Source organism: Miniopterus schreibersii (assembly GCF_964146895.1).
Source record: "Miniopterus schreibersii genome assembly, chromosome: 1".
Lineage (NCBI taxonomy): Eukaryota > Metazoa > Chordata > Mammalia > Chiroptera > Miniopteridae > Miniopterus > Miniopterus schreibersii.
Window position 1 is genome coordinate 155,124,322 of NC_138101.1, and position 25,799 is coordinate 155,150,120.

Consider the following 25,799-nt stretch of genomic DNA (forward strand, 5'->3'; position numbering starts at 1 on the left):
TCTCAATGCAAAAGCAGTCATGGATTTCAGAGTAGAGCAGCTGGAGCCCTCAGGTCAGTTGCATTCCCTGAAGTAGAAGTTCTGCAAAGTGTGATAAAAGCTGAACATCTGTATCTTCCATAATATCATGGCTGCCACAGCAATTACTTTTTTACAAAAATTGTTTTAAACATAGACACACAAATTCCTGCAATTGGCCACACAAAACAACCTCTAGGATGCCATTATGCAACCTCTGATCTTGTTCAGTTCATTTTTACAGATTAGGCAACAGGCCCAGAAAAACAAGATCAGAATAAATATTTTTCTAACAGGCTCTTGAAGCAAGAGTAAGATTATGATGTGCCCTTTATGAGAACTGAAAACTAGGAGTTACTTGTGAGTGTAACTAGCCTAAGTGACCATGTTCTAGTAATAATCTCCAGAACCAGCCTTTGGAGCAGTTGGGTTTTGCTGAAAGTCATTTTTGGGATGATTTGTCATCAGTCCCTCTTTTCAGCAGGAATAGGTATTTCGTCCAGTGCCAAAGCAGTTGATTGGTAGAGGCTACTTAGAGGTCTTAACAGAAAAATTCTTATGCTGTGTTTGGGCTCTACCAAATATCTACATATATTATCAGAATATGGGAATTGTGTCCTAAACCTTCACTGGAAAACAGTTCAGTATAGTATGCTGTTAAGAATTTGGTGTCAGATAGCCCTGTATTCTAGTTCTTTGGGCTACTTATTAATTCTGTGGCCTTGGGCAAATCATTTCTCCTAATTAGTAAAATGGGGATTTAGTAGTACCTACCTCAGTGGCTTGGAAGAATTAAAGCCACCATTAGTTTTCATCTCATTATTTTAATAGTCTTCTAATTGGCCTACCTGCTTCCACACTTGTTTCCTTATAGTTTATTCTCCACACAGCAGCCATGATGATACTTTCAACACATAGACCATCTTTTCAATAAACAGTTCTGATGAAGTCAGTTGGATTTCCCTATGGAAAAAACCATGTACCTTGACCCCTACCAACATACACAGAAACCAAATTCAGATTCAAAACTAGATTTGTAATCTTGGCATAGGCAGAGATCTCTTAAAGAGTACACACACCAAAAAATGCTAATCATAACAAATTGGCCTGTGTTAAAGTGAAGAATTTCTTTTTGTCAAAAGACACAATTAAGAGAGTGAAAAGGCAACCTAGAAGAAACATTGACATAGATATAATAAAAAGTCTAGTATTAAAAATATGTGAAGAACGTCTCTAAATCAACGACAGGTAATCCAGTAGGAAAAAATGTGGGCAAAAACCTTGAATGGTCATTTCACTATAAAATATCCAAATGTCCCATAAACGTAAACTCATTGTGATTCACAACACAAAAGCTAATTTTTCCACAGATCTCTTTACTAAGAACCGCTGGAATATTATATAATTTTTTGTGGTTTTTATTTTACTGTTGGATATTCTGTTTTCTGAGAGTTCTTCCCTATAACAAGCTAAAATAATGCATCTCTGTATTTTTATCCTTTGTTCCTCGGTCTCTTCACTGAGACCAAACAGTGTAGTCCCTGATTACATTGGCATGATAGCCCCGCAAGTACTAAAAAGTACGGAGAGCACACTTTGCCCAGATCTTCTCTTCTCTAAAATAACATCCCAGTTCTTTTAACTATTGTGATTTCCAGATCCCTCACCAGTCTGGCCCTTTAGGTTTTTTTGGTTTTTTAAGCATTATGCTTAAAATGTTGGTGATACAAAGTAGAAAGCAGTCATCAGTGGACATTTTTGGGTGCTGCTTTGGGTGGGAATTGGACTAGGTAGCCTCTGAAGTCACATTGAAAACTGAGTCTTTGATTCTGGGAAAGATCATTTGGTTTCATTTGGCAATTCTGATTACTCAGAAATGCTGTGGGTGTCCTGTAATTCACCAGTCCTTCAAGAAGTTACTAAAATTGGACTTAAAATCTAAATACTTACAGCCAGGGTTCCCAAAATTAGGTGTGGCACATTTCACCCAATTAAATGACCCTCCAAGAGGTTCTCATTATTTCAGCTATTTCTTCCACTTCCCTGTGGGTGTGTATGTTCTCAACTCTTAAGGTGGAATAAGTGTTAGCAATTTCTAACGATGTTCTTCCTCTTTTCTGGAGTTTCCAAGTACATAAACTCAGGGTAATGTAATGAATCAAGGATGAAATTTAAGATAATTTAAAAAAAATATTCATGGGGATGTAAAGTACAGCATAGGGAATATAGTCAATAATATTGTAATAACTATGTATGGTGTCAGATGAGTACCAGAATTATTGGGGTGATCACTTTGTAAGTTATATAAATGTCTAATCACCATATTGTATAGCTGAAACTAATATAGTATTGTTTGTCAAATATAATTGAAAATTTTTTAAATTTAAAAAATTAAAAATTAACAAAATAAGTTTTTTAGGAAATGAAACTTTACATTTCCATTTAGAAAAATTACTTGTGTAAGTAAGTACAGGATATGGTAACTTGGTTTAACAGTGGTTCAAGGTTGTTGTTTTTAAGGCCTAATTTGTGCCCACAAGGTAGTATGACTTAAAAAAACCAATGTATTCTTTTTGTTTTAATCTTTATTGTTAAGCATATTACAGATGCCCCCCCCCATTTTCCCCCCATTGCCCCTCTCCCAGTGTATTCTTTTTCTTAAAATATTTTTATTGATTTTTAGAGAGAGAGGAAGGGAGAGAGAAAAACATTGATGTGAGAGTGAAACATTGATTGGCTGACTCCTGCATGCCCCCTACCAAGGAAGGAGCCCCATTCCATGCACAGGACGACGCCCAACCCCAATATAATTACCATGAATAGTGTAGAAGTTGAATTCTGTCAACAAATGAGGGTTTTTATATAAAGTCATTTTCTTTGTTTTACAGGAAAAACATCAGAGAGAGGTTCATTTTCCCTGTACAGCAGAGACACTGGATTACCAGGCTGTCAAGTAAGTTTAAGAGTTACAAAAGCTGTGAGATAATTTTTTAATATATAAAAGGCTCTAATGGAGGAGGTAGACATTTATTTAATTTATTTCACCTTTAATTTGTGACTGTTTGGTTTTTAGCAATTAAACATATTTTCTTGTGCTCCTTCTGCTTAAAATGGTTTCCCTTCCCCAGTTCACCAGACAGTCTTTCTCACATTATAGATTTAAATTCTATTTTTTAATTCTCACTCAAGGATCTTTTTCCCATTGCTTTTTAGAGAGAGTAGGAGAGGGAGGAGAGAGAGAGAGAGAGAAACATTGATGTGAGGGAGAGACACATCGAGTAGTTGCCTCCCACACACGCCCTGACCGGGGCCGGGGATTGAGCCTGCAACTGTGGTACGTGCCCCTGGCCGTACTTGAACCCAGGACCCTTCTGTCTGTTGGCCACTGCTCTAACCACTGAGCAAGACTGGCCAGAGCTAGCATCACAGATTTTAAAAACTATCATGTGTTTTAAATGGGAGTAGCAGTTGTCTTCTTACCTCTTTCCAAAATTCTTACCATTTCTGAAAATGATTTTTGCATATTTCCTTATAAAAAGAACAAAGCTGCTAATGCATTACATGAAGAGCATATAGTTGCTCTGTGTAGCTTGAATACTCTGTAATGTCAAACTTATTAAAGTTGGAAATGTTTTAATTTCTGTCCTATATTTAATCAAACTTTTAGGCTTTCTATAGCCTCTTTACTTGGAAACTTTGTTTCAATTCTTCCATAATCCCTAGCGTGTTGCATATCTGATATTGGTCATCTTCTCTGCCTTTACCCCCATTTCTTTAGACAGAGAATCCTGAACTAAGTTTACTGCAGATTCCCATCAGAATCAAGACAAAAAGATTAGAAAGGAAAGGCAGGATATATTAAATTTTTTCTCTGCTATCTGCATGCAAACACATGGGCATGTGAGCCAATTTTAAGTCATACTAACAGTACTACTATATTTAATACATATCCCATAATGGTACCATTCAGAGTCAGAAGACCTAGGTTCATATCCCATCTCTGCATTGATTTCCTCATTTTAAAACGAAAATTAGCATTTTTGCTTCCATGTACATTTTACAAAATAAATGAATATTGTTCAGAGTTTTCAGTTCATATAACCCGCAAAACAAAAGCTATTTGAGCCCTTAATATTATTTTTAATAGACCAAAAAGTTTGAGCGCCACTTGTATAATGTTCACACTACCACTAAACTTGACAGAAAAGCTATTGTAAGCTCTTTAAAATTACAGCTGCATCTAATTAATCATAGTTAATGCCTATATTAACAAGTTTGAATACTGTCTTGGCAAAGGTATTGTTACTTACTTAAAATCAGTGGTAAGCTCTATTTATATAATTCACCAATTTTACAAAGATGAATATTAACAGTTTTTGCCAAGGATTAATGTATGTTTAAACCATATTTAATTCTCATAACAAAAAACATTTATTTTAGCCTTGGCCAGGTGGCTCAGTTGGTTGGAGTGTCAGCCTGTACACCAAAAGGTTGCGTATTTGATTCCTAGTCAGGGTACATACCGGAGGCAACCATTCAGTGTTTCTTTCTCACACTGATGTTTCTCTCTCCACCTCCTTTCTCTCTCTAAACATATCCTTAGGTGAGGATTAAAAAAACACACATTTATTTTAAATATACATGCACAGCACTGTAATAATAATTGCTACCATTTATTACTGAGCAGTAAGCCCATAACATGAACACATTTAATCCTTTTAATAACCATTTTTCAGATAAGCAAATGGGTGTTCTCCAGAGGTAATAAGTAATTTGCTCAAGGCCATACATCTAGCAAGTGGTAAACCCTCTAAACTCATGCTTGATGGCTTTTAACTATGATACAACTATACTTCATGGTAAGAACCCCTCAGATTCCTAGTCTGTCCCCATACCATCCTTCCATTTTAACTTGTTTCGTCAAGGAGGGGCCTGGGAATTTATATTTTTAACAAGTACCCCAGGTGATCTAACTCATATGGGCTGGGGATTATGCTTTGAGGAATCTGTATGCACTAAATATAAGCATATATGGAATACCAAAAAAAAGCAACTGTAAGATTGCTGTTTAACAATGTTTATAACATGTTGGAGAGATCAGGTAGGCCTATGGAAAAGAAACTATAGGTTACTAGAATGTATGAAATATAAAATTTTATATATATACATATATACACACACACACACACACACACACACACATATACACAAGAAGATTTAAAAGTATTCAAGTGAGGAAAAGATCTGTTTATGAAGAATTCACAGAAGCAATGCATGAGCCCTAAAGAGGAAGCCCAAAATTCCGCACAGAGGAAAGAAGATTAAACTGCAGCAAGGACAAATACCCTCATTGAAGACAAGAGTACTCTTAAAACAAGTAAAGGGGCTCCTCACTGTGAAAGGAACAGTGGCTTTGCTATTTATTATTGTCACCTAGCTCTGACTATACTTCAGTTTATAGGAGAAATTATCATGGATAGCACCAGCTGATTTGAGGCCTATGTAGTAATCTCAGGAAATTCAATAGTTAAAAGAGGTATATCATACCCATTCAAATAAATACTTGTATTCCAAGCAGTATTTATTATAATGGGTCAGAGAAGAAGAAAACACTGCTAATTGGTTGCCATTGTGTCTTACGTATTCACAAGTGACATAAAAATTTTAACCACACAATGATGATACAAGGAAATATAAATAATGATTAAAAAATTATATCCAAACACCACTTTGAAACCATTTTTCTTCAACAAAATCCCCCCAAGGAACATTAAGTGTGCTATTAATGTACATAAGATGCTGCTGACATACTGCAAAATTCAGGCTAATTTTAATAATGCCTGATAGGCCTTACTTCAGGTTAAGATGATGTAATAATATGTTGCTAAATGAGTCTCCTCATATTACCTTCATGGCAATCATATAACTGATGAACCATTAAAAGGAAACTGGTGTAGCAGTATTACTGGAAACACTGATATATCATTCTGCAATTGAATTTTTTTAATTGATTCAACACAGAACATAGAAGCCAACATCTTTATTAACAATAGGTACAATACTTTAAAAACTGCCATCATAAGTGAAAAATCCTTTTATCATTACAACAGTTTCTCATTGAGACCTCTTAAGTATTTAAGTAGTTTGTGTATGTTTTTCTAAAAGTATTCAAACCTAGAGGAAGGTCTTGTTTTCCCCCCAAAGAGATTTAAGTTTCATCAGAGTTCAGATAGTATACCCTTGAGAAAAATGACGGTTAACTTTAAAAACTCAGTTAACAGTTATTTGGAAAATTACCCACACATTCACTTCTTTCCCATCCTCTTTTTCTGCATATGCCAGTGTCATATGCAGATATTTGATAATGATAATAAAGTGATGAGTCAGTACATCAGGAAGATAGAACATAAATGTGTGTATACCTAGTAACCGAGCCTCAAAATAAATGAAGCAAAAATTGATAGAATTAAGGAGAAATAGATTCACAATTATAGTTAAAGATTTTAATAACTCTGTACAATTGACAGAATAACTAGACAAAAACTTAGTAAAGACACAGAACTAAATGAACTGTCAACTACCTTGACCTAATTGATGTTTATCGAACTCTATTCCCAACAACTAAAGAATATAAATTCTTCTCAAGGGCACATGTTACATTTAACAGGATTGAACCAAATACTGGTTTATAAAACTAGTGTCATTATATTGAAAAATTTTGAAATCACAAAAGAATTAAATGAGAAGTCAGTAAGATACCTAGAATAACACCAAAAGTTTGGAAATTTAAAAACCCATGTCCAAATAACCCATGGTTTTAAAAAGAAATCACAAGAGAATTTAGAAGATAATTTTAACTGAATTATAATAAAATGTTATATAACAAAATTTGTTGGTACATCTAAGGCAGTGCCCTGAAGAAAAGGTATAGCTTTAAATGCTTGTATTTGAAAAGAAGTTCTACAGTGCATGACCTGAGGTTCTACCCTAAGGAGATAGAAAACAGAAACACAAAATAAGTAGAAGGGTGGAAATAATACTAATAAAAGAGAAACCAGTGTAATATTATACAAATAATAGGGAAAACTAACAAAGCCAAAATTTGATTGTTTGAGATGATCCATAAAATTAATAGCTTCTAGCTAGACTGATTAAGACAAAAGGGGGGTGGGGGGGAGAACACAAATTATCACTACTGGAATGGAAGAGAGGTTTATCACTGTATATTGTGTATGCATTAAAAAGGTAATAAGGAAATACTGTGAATAACTTAATTCAGTAAATTTGACAATTTAGGTGAAATAAATTTATTGAAAAATGCTTACTAATGGAACAAGATGAAACAGCCTTGAGTAGCCCTATATCTATTAATGAAAGGAAATTTATCTCAAAAACTTTTCCACAAAGAAATTTAGGGTCATGTGGTATCATATGCTTAAGGGGAAAAATACTAATCTTATAAAAACTATTTTCAAAAACAGAGGATAAAGGAACACTTTGTAGCTCATTCTGTGAGGTGAGCAACACCCTAATCCTCAAACTGCACATCTGGTTTGTACCAGAAAATGAAAGTTTGGCTTAACATTTGAAAATCAATCAGTTCAGTTTACCATATTAACAGAATTAAGGAGAAAAACAACATGATTTTTTCCATAGATGTAGAAAAGATGTTTGACGAGTTCAAAAACTCATAATTAAACCTCTCAACAAATAAAACATAGAAAAAAGCTTTCTTAGTTTGATAAAAGACATTCATGAAAGATCTATAGCTAAGAGTTTACTTAACAGTGAAAGACTAATAGTTTCCCCCCTAATTTAAGAACAGGGTAAGAATTTCCGTTCTCATCACTTGAGTTTTATGTCCTGGCCAGTGTAATAAGGCAAGAAAAAAAAGGCATAAAAATTGCAAAGGAATAAATTAAGCTGAATTTGCATATGACATGTTTGTGTACATGGGAAAGCCTAAGGAATCAGCAAAGATACTTCTGGAACTAATAAATACTTCTAGTTATGTCACAGGTTACAAAATCAATCTAAAAACTCCATTTGTATTTCTATACACTAGTAGTGAACGATTACAAAATGAAATTAACAAAATTGTACCATTTATAGTCATATCAAAAAACATAAAATAGTGATAAATTTAATTTAAAAAATTGTAAGACTTCAAAAAGCAAAACTCTGAAGTATAATTGTCTATATTTTGTCCAGTATATCTATGCTGTATATTTTACCCACCCATAACTTACTTTGTAGCCCTCTTGGTTATCAGATTGTGTTCAAGTAATCCTTATTTTACTTAATAATGGCCCCAAAGCACAAGAGTAGTGATACTAACAATGCAGATATGCCAACGAGAAGCCATTAAAATGCTTTGCTTTTTTCAAGTGAAAAGATATGTATGTATAGGAAAATATATGTATAATGGGTTTGGTATTATCCGCTGTTTCAGGTACTCATTGGGGCTCTTGGAACGTATTTCCTGCAGATAAAGGGGAACTACTGTATCGTACTTACTTCTCGTGATGATAAAATGCCTATGTGACACCTATGTGATGAGATGATTGACAGTAGGCATTGTGGCATAACATTAGCCTGCTATTGATCTGACGATACCTACATTACAAGCAACTTTATGGTTACTTTATGGTCAGCGTGAGATTTCATCATGCTACTTAGAACAGCACACAATCCATAATTTATGAATTGTTTATTTCTGGAATTTTCCATTTAATATTTTTCCGACTTTGGTTGAGCATGGATAACTGAAACCTCAAAGTGAAACCACAGGTTAGGGAGGACTACTGTAGTGCTGAGAGAAATTAAAGATCTAAATTAATAGAGATGCCATGTTCATTAGTTGGAACACTTAATATCGTTTAGATCTTCGTTCCATTGGGCTATAGATTTAATACAGCCCTAATCAGAATTTCAACAGGTTCTTCTAGACATTGATAACTTTAAAGTTCATTTGAAAAGGCACAGGATTAAGAACCAAAATAATTTTGAAAAGAAGGAGAAAGGACTTATTTTAGCTGACTTCAAGATTTACTACAAAGCAGTACTAATCAAGACAGTGTGGTAGTCCTATAAAGATGGACAAATAGATAATGGAACAGAATAGAGTCCAGAAAGAGACCCACGCCTATATGGTAAATGATGTTTGGTAAGAGCAACCCCACAACTGAGTGAGAAAAGAAACACCTCTTTAACCTGTGGTGCTGAAATAACTATCTCGATATTTTAAAAACTCAATCCAACCTTACGCCATACACAAACATAAATTTGAGATCGGTCATGGACTTAAAAATGGAAACTAAAATGCTAAAATTGCTAGGGAAAAATATAGATGAATGTCTTCGCCACTTCGGAGTAAATAAAAATTTCCTAGGGAAGACATTGAAAGCATAAAACATGAAAAAAAACTTGATAAATTGAATTTAAATGAACATTTAAAACTTGTGTTTATCAAAAAAGACCGTCAAGAAAATGAAAAAGCCACAGAGCAGGAGAAGGTATTTGCAACGTAAAGGACTGACAGAGGACCTATATATACAATGATCCCTGATGACTAAATACCCAATTTTTTAAATGCACAGAACACTTGAAGAGCACACACTTCACAAAAGAAGGTGCACAAATGGGCAATCCTCACATAAAGGAAAGCTCCACGTTATTAACTGTCGGGTACATGAAAATTAAAACCATAGTGACATACTAATACACACAGAATAGCTAAAATAAAAAGATGATGCATTGCTAGTGGGACTGTGAGATGGTACGTTGACTTTAGAAAAAACTGGCGGTTTCTTACAAAGTTAGATATGCATGCACCCACGACTCAGCAATTTTACTCCCCAGTGCTTATCCAAGAGAAGTGAAAACATTGTTCACAGAAGTTCTCATCAAAAACGTTTGTAGCAGTTGTATTCATTATAGCCTAAAACTGAAAACAACCAAGATGTTAATCAACAGGAGAGTGGATAAATGACCTGTTATGTTCACACATTGAATGTATTCAGTAATAAAATGGAATGATCTAATTCTCAATAACATTATGCTGAGGGAAAGAGGCCCAATCTCACTGTGTGGCTCCCTTTATATGAACGTCTATAATAGGGAAGGCTGTCATGTGTTGATAAAATTCAAATCAGTGGTTGCCAATGGGGGGAGGGCTCTTCTATGAAGGGACTCCTATTTCCAAGGTGATGGAAATGTCTTGTGTTTGATGTACACATTGAAGGTGTGGCCTGTTTCCAGGAAGAAGGGCGGGGGTGGGGAGGGGTTTGGAGAGGAATCAGAGTCAGCTTCCTGCTTCTGGGAGTTTCTCAAACTCCTCAGCTTGAAATAGTCAATAAGCCAAGCCAAGGATGGTGTATCCTGGACCCATCACTGCTTTTACTTTTTAAGTTTTTAAGTTGCTAGGACAATTTTTAATACATTTTAAATTATTTCAGTAACCCTAATTGTTTGATCTCTAGGTATAGTTTGGTTTGAGGTAGTTCTCTTACAGATTTCTGTAAATTTAAAATAAATGTCTAAAGTATTTGAGATGATTTGCTTTATTTCAAAACTACTTTTAATCAAATAATAAGAGATTTTTGCACTGATTTCATAGGACTAATTATATAAATCTGTATCCCACAACGTAATGTATGCATTGTATTTTAAAATTTATAGGCTAGATTTTTATAATTTTAGTGTTCTTTATTTTATTTCTAATAAAAAGAATCCCTTATTTCCAAAGGACTATTGAGCCCTTAATAACTATGGCATTTCTAATTCACAAAGATACATTGCAACTTTTAAGCAGACCAAATTCACTTACCTTTAAATGTTTCATCGTTTCTTTCATGCTTCTTTCTTACTGGCTGAAAAATGTCCAGGAAACAACTTCACACATTACAGGATTTGCCTAACATACAGAATCAAATCAACAAATATTTGTTTTACCATGTATACGGAACTGGTCCAGGCAATAGAATAAAAGAATTAGTATCAGCCCTCAAGAAGCTTACATTGTAGTTGGGGTAGACCAGATGTGTACACACAGAAAATTAACTAAAATGATATAACAAATCTCAAGTACAGATGTAAGTTAGAAGAGAGAAAAATGAATGTGATTTTTATATAGAGAAGATTTTGCAAAGGAAGTATTGAATTCTAAGATCTTGGAGGAGCTGTAAAATTTGACAGAGTATAGAGAAGAAGGACATCTTCGGGAGAGATAACTGATGACTAATGAAATAGATACAGAAATATTTAACACATCATGTGGCTGCTTCCTTAATTTTCTCCCACCAAAACTGTAAACTTTGTGAGGGCATGGCCATTGGCTACTTATTTGTTGTATTTCACAACAATCATCTAGCTCTGTGTCTTATAAATAGAAGGCATCAAAGAATGCCTTTTAATGTACTTTAAAAGAAGAAATGAATAGTAGCATTTTAAAAGAAAAAAATGTGAATGTACTTTAAAAGAAAAAAATAAGTGAATAAGTAGCATTTTCGTTTGTCTTGAACGGGACTATTAGAGGAACAGTGTGAGATCTTTGAATTTTAAGAACAATGCTTGAATGCCTAACTGAAGAGTTTGTATTTTACCTGTAAGGGTTTGGAATTGGACGTGTGTCGTGATGAATAATACAAGTGTTTCTTAGAAAGTTGAACTCTGGTTCAGGATATACAAGAAAATTCATAAACTGGAGACAAGGAAACTATTTGAGATGTTATTGGAAGAACAGTAGAGTGGGAGGTAGTTTAGGTATATCTTAGTTATCAGGTTACAACAGCGCATTGCAGGTGTTAAAAGATGATTTTTTAAAAATAGGTAAAATCATAATTCTACAGATATAGAAATGAACATGCGTGTACATTTTGTCTCATCAGTGAAGAAATTTGTAAGTTGTTAGAATCAGTTCAAAGGAGAGTCTAAAAACAGACACATTCATAGATCAAAATTATGGAAATTAATGTTCAAATGGAGGCAAACACTTTTTTTTCCTTCCAGGAGGATGGTAGAGATTTTGAGGTTTGGGGAGGGTTGTTTATTCCCTCAATGGACAGAATTTTTTTGCAGGTCTATTGATAAGAATTATTTTGCATTGCTATCAGTTATCTACAACTTACAGAGTTATAAAATAGCTCCCATAGATTGAGAATCGGGTACCTGGGAAGATGTACTCTAGAACAGGGGTCAGCAAACTGGCTACCAGCCAAATATTCCCGCCCCTTTCCTTTTTTTTTGTAAATGGGTTTATTACAACATAGCCTTGCTCATTTCTTTATATATTGACTATGGCTCCTTTCTTGCTACACAGATGGAGTTGAGTAGTTACCACAGAGACAGTATTCCCCTGAAGAGCTTGAACGTTTTTGTTTGTTTGTTTGTTTTGAAGATTTTTAGAAAGAGAGGGAGAGAGAGAAAGAAACATTGAAGTGAGAACAAAACATTGATTGGCTGCCTCCTGCAGGCCCCCTACCTTGAATTAAGCCCGAAATCAGGCATGCGCCCTCATTGGGAATTGAACTGGCAACCTTTCGGTGCATGGGACAATGCCCAACCAGCTTAGCTGCACCGGCCAGGGCAAGCTTGAATGTTGAGGTTTTTTTGTTTTCGTTTATTTCAATTTAAAAATATATATATATCTTTACTGATTTCAGAGAGAGGAAGGGAGAGGGAGACAGAGAGAGCAACATCAATGATGAGAGTCATTGATCGGCTGCCTCCTGCACACCCCCAACTGGGGATCGAGCCAGCAACCCAGCCATGTACCTTGACCGGGAATTGAACCTTGGTCTCCTGGATCCTCGGTCGATGCTTAACCACTGAGCGACGCTGGTTGGGCTTGATTGTTTTTTATCTGGCTCTTTATAGAACTGACCATGCTCTAGATAATGCATAATTTTTCATCGAAGCACAGTTTTTTCCTACGCAGATACGTGTTTCTGAGAAGAGAATCAGGCAGGGGTTTTCATATGTAACAGTCATATACTGGCCTGTTGTTTCCCCAAGAGAACTAATTAAACATTTTCAAATTGTTGAAGCATAATTTTTTTCTGTAATTTTTAAGGCTAGAACTTTGGACAGTAGGTAGGAGTTAAGCAATCCTGATTTTAACTTAATCTAAGAATATTCTCATATTACATAGGATAGAACCTTGGTGTAGGTAATGACTTCCCTCTCACTGGATGTGTTCAAGCAGAGGCTAAGCATTCACTTTACTGGGATTTTTATAATAGAAGGATTAGAGCATCTGTTGTTTGAAATAAAAGACTTTAAATGCATGAGCTCTCTAGTGACAAGTACAAGGCTTTCCAAGAGGTGCTCCTGATTCATCTGAGGTTAGAGACCAGAAATTACTTCTGACAATAATCTATGTGGTTTTATTTTATTTGTTTGTTTATTTATTTTAATATATCTTTATTGATTTCAGAGTGAGGAAGGGAGAGGGAGAGAGAGAGAAACATCAGTGATGGGAGAGTCATCATTGATTGGCTGCCTCCTACACACATCCCACTGGGGATCGAGCCTGCAACCCGGGCATATACCCTGACCAGGAATCGAACCATGATCTCCTGGATCCTAGGTCGGTGCTCAACGGCTGAGCCTTGCCCGGCTGGGCCATATGGTTTTATATGTGTTTTAATTTTTATCTTAATAGTGCTCAGCAGGCTAAATGTAGAAGCACAGTTAGCAAATATTTGAATTGATATAATGATCAGGTTTGCAGGTCAGATAGGCTAATGATAATACACAGTGGTAGCATACATCAGACACTAGTGCCAGGCATTGTGCTAAGCACCTTACAAACATTTCATTTTGCCCTTGGAATACTCTCTGAAAAAAAGCACTGCTGCTGCTGCTGCTGCTGCTATTGCTGTTACTATTATCCCTCCTATTTCACTACTGAGGAACCTGAACCATCAGGGGTTATACAGTTTATCCAAGGTTTCATAGCTGATAAGTGAGGTAAGGATAGGAGAATTGAGGTAGTGATGAGATAATGATTAAAGTAGTAGACTGTATGGTCTGGTTTTCGAAGAAAGGAAATGAAACCATGATTAAACTTTGGGACTGGAAAAGAAAAGGTCAGGATATTGGATGTTTTGCCCCGCCGGCGTGGCTCAGTGGTTGAGCATTGACCTATGAACCAGGAGGTTGAGGTTCGATTCCTGGTCAGGGCACACGCCCAGGTTGTGGACTTGATCCCCAGTAGGGAGTATGCAGGAGGCAGCTGATCAATGACTCTCTCTCATCATTGATTTTTCTATCCCTTCCTTCCTCTCTCCAAAATCAATAAAAACATATATGTTTTTAAAAAGATATTGAATGTGTTGAGGTAAAAGAACAAGTATAGTAAGTAATAAGGGGTCAGTGGTGCTGTTAGAATAGGTTATCTCAGAGTTGAACGTAGTACTTAAAATTTTCAGAAGTCATGTGGTTCCTAGTACTAACAACATCCTTTTGGGAGTAAATTATTCAATGGTGATTAGAGGATTGTTAGAGGCAGGAATATTAAGAAGACATAAAAGTTTTATATTGGATCGGTGTCGAAGCTATCCAAGAGGTGATTCACTCATGAAGTAGCATGTGAAAGGGCCTTGTACAATGGGTTGCATACAGTAGGCATTCAGAAAATGTTTGAATCTGAATCCTGTGATCTAGGAAAAAGTGCATTAGCAAGAGGAATAAACCATTGGCTGCATGCAGAGTGAGCTGCTGAGATTTGTGAGTTGATTGGAACATAGGTAAAATAAATTATTTGTTTGTTTAAAATATTACAGATGTCCCTTTTTCTCCCAAAATAAATTATTTTATGGGAGGAAAATCTCATCTTGAATTGTCAGGCAGTAGGTAATTTTAGTTTCTTCTGTTAAAAGGCCGGGGAGAGTTATATTGTGCAGGGGAGTTGGCAGGGGGGAAAACGTCATTGTTTCTGTTTCTGCTCTTTCCATATAACTTGCTAATTATACTTTTGGTGGTTCTTAGTACTCTTTGGGAACATTGTTTCAAAAAGTCAGTTTATTCTTTTGCAAATTTATTTTGGGAGAAAAGAATCTATTAAATAATGGCTAGAGAACAGACACCATCTCAGAATATAAAATTAAAACAGAGGTGACCATGGACTGGATATTACACATAAGGAATTGTTGTCAATTTGGGGGGTAACGAGCTGAGGGATGACAGAATAAATGAAACAAGAGCAGCAGAATGCTGAGTAGTTGAAGCTAGGTGAGAGGTATATGAAGGTTCATTGTACTGTGTTGTTGTTTTTTCTACTTTTGTTTATATTTGAGAATTTCAAAATAAAAAGTTTAATTTTTTAAAGATGTCCAGTATAGAATGTTTCAGTTTGAAAAGTATTGCATGCCTCTCTATATGCCTAATACTGTATTGGGTTTTGTGTTGCTCTTGTGTTCCTGAAAATTCAAGAGATTAGGAAGAGAGGGTACTCATTTACTGGATGTAAAAAGGGAGTGGCTTCAGAGTGTCAGAACCTCTGCTGAAAAGTTTAGGACTATTTAGCACCATTTCCACAAAAACAAAAGATGACATCTCCTGTTCTTCTAATACTGGTTAGCACCTCACATAGTTGTTTCCTTTGTCTTCACAAAAGAAACTGCTCAAAGGCTTCCTGGTAGCTTTGCAGATGACTTTCAGAGGTCCTATTTAACAAGGAAGTTTCTAAATTCAGACATTCAGAAAAACTCAGAAGACAGAGTATGCCCATTCCTGACCTCATGGGCATCTGTCTTCAAGAAATCCCTTACAGCATTTTTGGAAGTGGGGACTCTCTTTATGAAAGTCTATAAAATCCTAAAAGAAAGTTATTCTTATTGCATAGTTGCAATTATTTAAATATATTAGATACATTAAAATGGCTTTTAGTTTGTTCTTTTCATAATTCTTTTATTTTCAACAAGTCTGTCTTGTCTTGATTTACATCCCAAATCCCCCTACTTTGATATCTTTTTCATTGGCTGATGCCAGATTTGGGAGAAAAGTTCAGAGGGAAAAAATTGTGAAAAGGAAGTATTAAGACAGTAAAATTTCCTTCTGTTGCTGATAATTAAAGAAGATTGGTGAACATAAACTGCTAGGATTACCATGTTTTGGTAACTTGATAGTATATGGGTAGTTTCTTTTTCCCCTTTTTAGATAGAAAGATTGGGTTGAGTGCATTGGCAGGATGCATTTGATGGATGACTGTCATTATCTTTCAAACCTGCATGACACTTTAAGTACAGAAAATGATAATTAAATTTTCAAGACACCCTGTTGAGATGATAAGATTTGGGACTTGTAAAAGAACGCACATAACCTTTGGCTAGTGGTAGTTGGTGTGTTTTTATTGACTTGGGAAAGGAATGGAAGCATCTTAGGTTTCCTTTTACTTTGTTTCCCTGTACATCTCCACTCCTCCCCTCCCCCCAATTAATATCTTGTCCAATGTGTTGGTAATGACTTGGAACTATTCAGGTTGCACAAAGCATTTAATGAAATCTTGTCTTAGACAAAACACTAGAGAGGATCATAATTAATGTCTCATTTTCTGCCAGTTGCTATTGATTACTCATTCAAGATCCCTTTGTTCTCAGAATGATAACAACTGTACTTTGCATCACTATCTAATGAGATTCTCAGGATAGAATTCTTTAACAACATGCTGATAATTGCTAAGATATCCCTGGAATTTCAATGCAAATTAATTTGCATCATAATACAATTATTTCACAAATGTTGGTGTTTCCAAATTTGGATTTTATTACAGTCCTTTTTTTTAATTATTTGTTGAAAATTAATAGAAGACTGGTATTATTAAAGCCCAACATTTATATTTTGCCCTAAGTCCCCCTTCACCCTCTAAGATTTTTTATTGTGACTTGAGGTGAGAGGTTTCAGTTCCCTTATCATAATCTCTGAAACTTCAAATGGACTTACAGATAAACTATACTGTGATGTTTCTAAATTAAAAGGACAGTTGCAAATATGATAACACTAATTTTGCTTTTAGAACAATTTTGTTTTTTCATTCTTTAGTGACAAATACATGGCACAGTATAAAGAATTCAACTGAGAAATCCTAACAGTTTACGTACTCTATTTTATCATGATTGTTTTATACCTTTCTACCTTTTTAATTAGTACATTTTCTCAAAAAGACAAATCTGAGAACAGATGCTTGCTTTCTTGTATTAAAACTGCATATGACTTTGGGGGTATTAATATAGGCATGAAATCAAGGAATTCTGCAGAATATACACATAGCACAGGTTCTAGGAGTCCATATTGAATATTTTAAATTTTTTGAGATATGTGACTATAACATTAGGTACTCTCCATCTTATTTTTCTAGAAAACAAATTAGTGAGGAGTTAGTTCTTAGTATTTAATCATAAAATGAGGTTAATAATTTTTGATGTAGAGTTAATTGTCTTTATTTAATCTGAAGTTATGGATATCAAAGTATGTGTAGTACACTGTTGGGGCTAAGCCATTTAATTGTAAAAAGCAGTTCTTGGGAAACAAGCCTATGTTTATCGGGATTTCAAACACTTTTCTCTTTTAAGGGTAAGGAATATCCAAATTATCGTACTGTGATTCTGAATCCTTCTGTCTATTGAGTGGCACCATTTTTGCATAGGGTGTTCTTCTGCTTTCTTATTAAATCCCATTTAGAGTACCTTCCAATATAATTAAGCATTGATAAGTCATGTTGACCAGGGCCTCTGCTATATCTCTCCTTTACTTTTCAGTCAGTATCATCATGAAAGCTTACACTGAATAGTCTTTTCAAGTTCACGTTTTAGAGTTGGGAATTCTCAAGCACATGAGGAAGGAGAGAACTTTTTAAAAAATTACCAAATAGGCTACACTAAGTTCCTTATACAGAAATAGGGATTCTTATTTACTGACTAGAGGTTTGTCATATATAACTCAAAATTAAACTTAACTTGATGTAGGTTTTATTATTAATAATCCAGGCTACATTAGTGTTTCAGGGATAACCCTGCATTGATTGTTCTTTGGTAATTAGATACATTTTTTACAGGTGAAGTTCTAGATGACTGTAAAAAAGATTCCTTTCTAAGCATGTGTAAGAAATTTAATAAGATGTCTTTTCAGAATTTGAATTCTGCCTTGAGTAAGACAGCTTGGCAGAATAAAACTGCTTTTCCTAGTTCTGTATCCTCTGGGATACTTGTGTATTCTTTTTCGCCTGAGATACCTCCAGGACAAGATCAGTGGTAATCAATAATGCTTCTCATTTGTTTTAGGCAGGCAGAAAAATCAATAACATGAGCTCAGATGCAATTTAATTTTAGGGGGAAAATAGTTTATTATGTGTATGTTAGTGTTACCAGAATGTTCGAAGAATCAAAGGAAAAATATATGATTTTGTTAGTGTTAGAATATCAAAATATTAGGCTTATAATAGTTTAGCTCTTGGTTTTTTTAGACATATATTCCATTAGTTTCATGGGTATTATTTCCTAGATTATCAAGTTCTTGAGGAAACACTGTCTTAAACTTCTCTTCATTTCTTATAGTACTAAACAATTTATTTTAGCTAACAGTATAAAATATCATCTTGTATTCTTAAAATGAAACAGTCTCTTCTCCATTTACTTTGCCTAGTTATATAGCTCATGATACAGATTAAATAGGAGGAAATGGTTATTTCTGTGCAGGAGAGCATCTGGAATTGGGGGGAAGGCATTAAAACTCAGTATAGAACAAGAAGACGGAATATTTATTTCCTAACCGCATCTCCATATTTGTCTACAGTAAGGAAGAAGGTTTAGCAATGCTAAAATTGGTAGCAAGGAAACTTTTCTTCCTCAGAAACAACTTCTTCTTCTTCTTCCTTTATTCTATGCGTATGTGCAAAGTCGACCAGTACGTGTTCTGTAGTTGACTCAGCTTTAGGACCGTAATCCACAAATTCATGTACAGGTTACTTATATTTCTTCAAGTTAACAATCTAATAATGGTAGTTAGGTTCCTGGACTAGTGTAGAAGTCTTGTATTGAGGAGGAAGCCTCTGAAACAGACTAGATTCAAATTAGGGTTCTAGTACTTGCTATCTGTATAACATAAAATCCATAGAATAGTTAAGATTGTAGTAAACATTAACTGAGATAATACATTTGAAAGTGTGTTAGTGGATCCTTGATATTTATTAATTTTCTCCAACTTTTTATTTTGGAAAAATTGCAAATCCACAGAAAACATGCAATAATAGTACAGTGAGCATCCATGTCCTCATTAACCAAACTTCATGAATTAGCATTTCACCACATTTGTATACTCATTTCCTTTCTTTCACTCAATGTGTTTATATATATATATATACACACACACACACACACACATGCTCTATGTGGGTTTATACACACAAATATACATACTTCTGCTTAATCATTTTGAGAAATAAGTTGGCATTTGTTTGTTTATTCTTGATTTAAATTGAAACAGTTTGAATCTGTCACACTCCTCTTAGGATTTAGCCTCTAATTATCAACTCTCTCTCTAGGAGTCTGTCTGTCCTCTTTCTGGTTTCTAACATCTTTGATTCAGGGCACACAACGTCTCCTAACTTAGGTCAGAGAGTTTGTGCCCAGGAAAATTTAAAATGTCATTTGTCTTATTTTCATTCTTTCGTAATACTTAAAATGTGGTAATATATCGGGGGGGGGGGCGGTGAAATTGAGGTTTTTTGTTTTCACTAGGTTATACAACCATACTACTCAGTTTTACTTAAAGCCTTATTTATATCTCACAACAACCTTGTGAGCTAATTAGTAATATACCCATTTTTAGAAAGGGAAGCAGGTGTATTAATGTTAGATAATTTGCCCTGGATCATACTGTCAGAATTTGAACTCTGGGTAGCTAACTAAGAAGCCCATACTATTTCCAGGACATAAGTTTTTGTAAATATTTCATCTACTCTTAGGAATATAAGAAATGAGTTTCCTATTCAGGAAACTGTTAACAGATATTTCTGTTAATCTTTGTTAAGACTATTATTTAACTTCTTTGAAGAAATCACTGGCTACATTTTACTCATCTTAAAGTTTATCTATCTTTGTCTTCTGATTTCAGCAGACACACTTCTTCACCATCCTCCAAATTCAGTCCTTTGTTCCTTCATCAAAGCATTACATAAGGTGTCAATAAACATTTTCTAAAAAGGGCTAGATAGTAAATATTTTAGGCTTTATAGACCATGCTTTCTCTGGTGCAACTACTCAACTCTCCCACTGTAGCACAGAACAATCATAGCTAATACATAAATGAATGGGTATTCCAATAAAAGTATTTTTGAAAACAGGCTCATTTGACCTGCAAATTGTTGACCCTTTGTATAAATCGTTATTTTATATGCACATTAGAATTTATATGCCAAGGAAATGTGGTAAGGAGCACTGTTAAGAGATGTTAATGCCCACTTCCTCTCATGTATTTGTTCATATATGTACAATGACCAGTTTCATATGTGCCTTCTATATAAGAAAAAGCAGATGAAGTACTAAATACAGCAGGTGCCTTAAAACATAATAGGAAAGGCAGTAGTTTTGCACTGAGCAGGGAACATCCTAAAAGACTAGTTATTTAAAGGAAAATTTCAAGGTACATGACCACTGGCCTCAGACCTGGTAATAATATGTTCCATCTAGCATACCATGAGCCATATTTTGATCTGTATTTGAGGAATGTTGAAAGTGCCTAGCACAGGCAAAAAAGAAAGAAAAACAGAAAACATGACAATGAAATTTCAGTATAATGTGTGGGAGACTTGGTTCCTGGGTCATACTGCTTTCATACAACATAATCAGGAGATCTATTGATAAGGGTTTGCTATAGAAATAGAATATATGTGTTATTTACATTTATATTGATTTTTTCAATTTTATCTTTTCTCCTGGAGATTATTTACTTAAGGGGTACTCTTTCCCCTTTATGTCTAATAATATCTTTCTTTTTTTTGCTCCTCACCCAAGGGATATGTTTATTGATTTGAGAGAGAGAGAGAGAGAGAGAAACATTGATCAGTTGCCTTCTTACACACACCCCAACCTGTCATCGAACCCGCAACCCTTTGGTGTACAGGACGACACTCCAACCAACTACTAATATTATGTAGTCTTTTCATGTATACATCATATTAGCTGGTGATTGAAATTTTCTTTTCACCTTTCTCCTTTATCAAGAAGGTATCAACTCCATTCAAAGAAGAATTTATCTTTTTAGGAATCTGAAAAAGTTTTTTAAAATTATAAGCATTTCTAAAAGATAGAATGAACTTTAGCTGGTTTCATAAATTGATTACTTCATGTGTACTTTAGCATTGTTGAATAGGCTTTTTAAAAAATGAAATATCAAATGAAAATGAAAAGACAGTAGAGCAAAACATATGAGATGCAGTGAAAGCAGGGATCAGAGGGAAATTTATAGTTGTAAATGCCTACATTAAAAAAGAAGACAGATTTCAAATCAGTAACCTAACTTTACAACCTAAGAACCTAGAAAAAGAAGAGCCAAGCAAATTCAAATCCAGCAGAAGGATGGAAATAAAGATTAGAGCAGAAATTTTTAAAAACAATAAAAAAAAATATGATCAACAAAATCAAAAGTTGGTTCTTTAAAAAGATCAACAAAATTGAAAGACCTTTAGCTAGAAAAAAAGGAGAGTCTAATTAATTACTAAGATCAGAAATGAAAATAGGGAGCATCACTACTAACCTTGCAAAAATAAAAAGGATAATAAAATAATACTGTGAACAATTGTGTGCTAACAAATTAGACTATCTAGTTGAAATGGACAAATTCGTAGAAACATACACACTACCAAAACTGACTCAAGAAGAAACAGAAAATCTGAACAGCGCTTAAACAAGTAAAAGAATTTAATCAGTAATAAAAATTCTCCCCTAAAAGGAAAAGTCCAGGACCACATAGCTTCACTAATGAATTCTATCAATCATTTCAAGAAGAATTAACACCAGTCCTTCTCAAACACTTAACTCATTCTATGAGGCCAGCATTATGCTGATACAAAGGCAGACAGAGTTATCACAGGAAAAAGGAAATACGGACCAATATCCTTTTTGTAAATTAATGTAAAATCCTGCACAAAATACTAACCTAAGTCCAGCAGCATATTAAAAAGATTACATACCATGACCAAGTGTGTTTCATGTCAGGAATGCAAGGGTAGTTCAGCATGTGAGAATTGATCATTGTAATTCATTAATAGAAAGGAGAAAATCGTATGATCATCTCAATTTAATGTAGAAAAGGCATCTGACCAAATTCATTACCCTTTCAGGATAACAGTTAACAAACTAGTAACAGAAGGGAACTTTCTCAACTTGTTAATGGTTATTTATGAAAACTAACAGCTTATATGACGCTCAATGGTTAAAGCATGAAAACCTTTCCCCTTGAGATCAAGAACAAGACAACAATGTCCACCTTCAACACTTTTATAGTCAACATTTTACTGGAAGGTTTAACCAGAACAGTTAGGCAAGAAAAAGAAATAAAATGCATCCAAATTGGAAAGGAAGAAGTGAAACTATCACTTCTTGCAGATGATATGATTATTATATAGAGAGAATTCACAATAAAAATATTAGAGCTAATAAAGGAATTTAGCAAAGTTGCAAGATTCAGATCAACACACGGAAATTATCTGTATTTTTATATACTAGTGATCACAAACCAAAAATAAAATTAAGAAAACTTTATTTACAATAACATTCAAGAGAATAAAGTACTTAGGAATAAATTTAAGGTGGAAGATTTATACACTGGAAACTACAAAGCACTGCCAAAAGAAATTAAAGAAGACCTAAATAAATGGAAATATATTTTCATCAACTGGAAGACTCAATGTTGTTAAGATGGCAGTACTTCCCAAAGGAATCTATAGATTCAGTGCAATCCCTATAAAAATTTCAATGGCTTGTTTTTTTCAGAAATGGAATAGCTGATCCTCAAATTTATACATAACTTCAAGGAACCCCCAAATAGCCAGAACAATACTGAAAAAAGAAGAATAAAGTTGGAATACTCACACTTTCTAATTTCAAAACTTACTACAAAGCTGCTGTAATCAAAGCAGAATGGAACTGGCATAAGTAAACACATAGACCAACGGAATAGAAGTGAGAGTTGGGAAATAAACGCAAACATTTATGACCAATTTATTTTCAACAAGGGTGCCAAGACCACTGAATAAGGAAATACTACTTTCCTCAGCATGTGGTGTTAGGACAATTGGGTATCCACATACAAAAGAATTAAGTTGGACCCCCACCTTACACCATATACAAAAATTAACTCAAACTGGACCAATGATTTATGTATAAGAACTAAAACTATAAACTCTTAGAAGAAAAGATAGGGGTAAATCTTCATTACCTTGGGTTTGGCAATGGAATCTTAGATCAAAAGCACAAGAAACAAAGGAAAAATAGGTAAATTAGATTTCATCATAATTAAAGACTTTTCATCAGATATCAAGAAATGAAAAGACAACCTACAAAAGGGATAAAATATTTGCAAATCATATGTCTGAGAAGGGTCTGGTATTCAAAACGTAACATATCAGAACTCTTACAATACATAGCAGAAAAACAACCCGATTTAAATGAGTAAAGGAGTTCAATAGACAATTTTCCAAAGAAAATATACAAAGTGCCATCAAGCCCATAAAGAGGTGCTTGACATCACTAGTCATTAGCAAAATGCAAAACAAGACCACAATAAGATGCCACTTCATACCCATGAGAATGGCTATAATTTTTTTTTTTTAAGTAACAAGTGTTGGCAAGGACGTAGAGAACTTAGAACTCATACACTGCTGGTGGAAATGTAAAATTGGTATCGCCACTGTGGAAAACAGGTTGGCAATTCCTCAAAAAGTTAAATATAGAATAACCACGGACACAGCAATTCTCCTAAGTAAATACCCATAAGATTTGAAAGCAAGTACTCAAATACTTGTATACAAATGTTCATAGCAATACTATTCACAACAGTCCTAAACTGGAAACAACCAAAGTACCCCATCAGTGGATAAACAAATTGTAGTGTATCCATACAATGGAATATTATTCAGCCCTAAAAAGGAATGAAGTACTGATATATGCGACAATAGATGAAGTTCAAAAACATTATGCCAAGTGAAAGAAGCCAGACACAAATAAATCACATAGTGTGTGATTCCATATATATGAAATATTCAGAATAGGTAAATCCATACAGACAGAAGCAGATAAGTGTTTGCCAGGGGCTAAAAGAGGGGAGAAATCGAAGTGACTGTTTAATGGGTATGGGGTTTGCTTTGGGGGTGATGAAAATATTCTGAAACTAGATGTTCATAGTTGTACAACATCATGAGTGTACTATATGCCACATTTTGGAAACTTTCAAGTGGTTAATTTTATGTTATGTGGATTTCACCTCAGTTTTTTAAAGCTGAAATTATTTTGAAATCATTAAATAGTATGATAAACTGAAATAGGACTTTTTCTTGATTATCAGAACAGAGGCAGGGATAGGGCTACTATGACTAAAAGTTCTGATTCTTTCAGACCAGAGTTGAGATTTATTTCTCAGTATTTTTATGATACTCAGTGGCTGAAAGGACAACTACTAAGAGTATGGTGATGACAGTAAGGGTAATTAAATATGGGGTAGCCCTGGCCTATGTTGCTCAGCAGTTGGAGCACCAGCCAAGCACCAAAACGTCTCAAGTTTGATTCCCAGTCAAGGATGCGTACCTGGTTTGCAGGTTCAATCCCTTGCCCCGGTTGGGGGGGGGTGTGGTGTGTCTCTCACATCGATGTTTCTCTTTCCTTCCCTCCCTTCCACTCTCTCTAAAAATCAATGGAAAAAAATATCCTCAAGCGAGAATTAACAAAAATACATATATATATGTGGGGTAAGAGGAGAGTAAATATATCAGAGGAATCACAACTCTTTTCATGAGAGCATCCTTTCAGGTATATCCAGCACCCTTTTCAGTTGAGGCCTTCTTTATCCCTTAGCTACCAGAAAGCTTGGAACCAAATTCTGGCAAATTAACTTCATTTGCTTTATGATAGCATCACTGGGTTAGTAGGTCAGGGCTGCTGCGTCTCTGGATTTCAGTGAAGCACTTGACAAGGTCTCGTGATTTCACTGTAGCACACCTTAGGACTCTCTCCTCAGCCTGTCACCCTGATTTTTTTATCGCATCTTTTATGCCTAGATACTAGAAGGCTAGCAAGTCTTGGTTGACAGACCTAGAATCTAAAAAAAAAATAGGAATGGGTCGTTATTATGGATCAAATATAACAAGGTGAATTTTATCAGTGATAAATGTTAATTTAAGTCTTTGTACTTGGGACTAAACAAAACCCACACAAACGAAACAAGGACACCATTGAAGGGACATGCCTCAATTGCAGCATATGCAATAAAGAGTAATAGGGTGTGGTCACTCTTAACCTGTCAGTATCAGTTAGCACAAAAGGGTTCTTTCACTGTAGTGTTGAAAACTACTCTGCACCAATCTGACGCATTGTCCTCCATTCCATTCTACAAGAGACTTTGATAAGCTGAAAGCAAATCCAGAGGCCTGTGTTAGAGATGGTAAGAGGACATTCAAACCCACACCATGAGACACAGTTGAAGAAAACAGGAATGGTTATTCCTGAAAATATTCGCACTCTTCAAACAATGAGAGTTATCCAAAAAGAAAAGGAAAAATAACAAAATTG

General features: G+C 34.8%; 1 protein-coding gene across 9 annotated transcripts in view; it reads left to right on the forward strand.

The window, feature by feature from the left end:
• The window catches only part of TCF12 (transcription factor 12), a 301,154-nt gene that overhangs the window by 195,383 nt on the left and 79,972 nt on the right, over nucleotides 1-25,799 (forward strand). For all 9 annotated transcript variants that reach the window (XM_081162122.1, XM_081162127.1, XM_081162128.1 and 6 more), the window contains one exon: nucleotides 2,907-2,971. In XM_081162122.1, coding sequence (XP_081018248.1) covers nucleotides 2,907-2,971 — 65 coding nt within the window. The remainder of the gene's footprint in view (nucleotides 1-2,906; nucleotides 2,972-25,799) is intronic.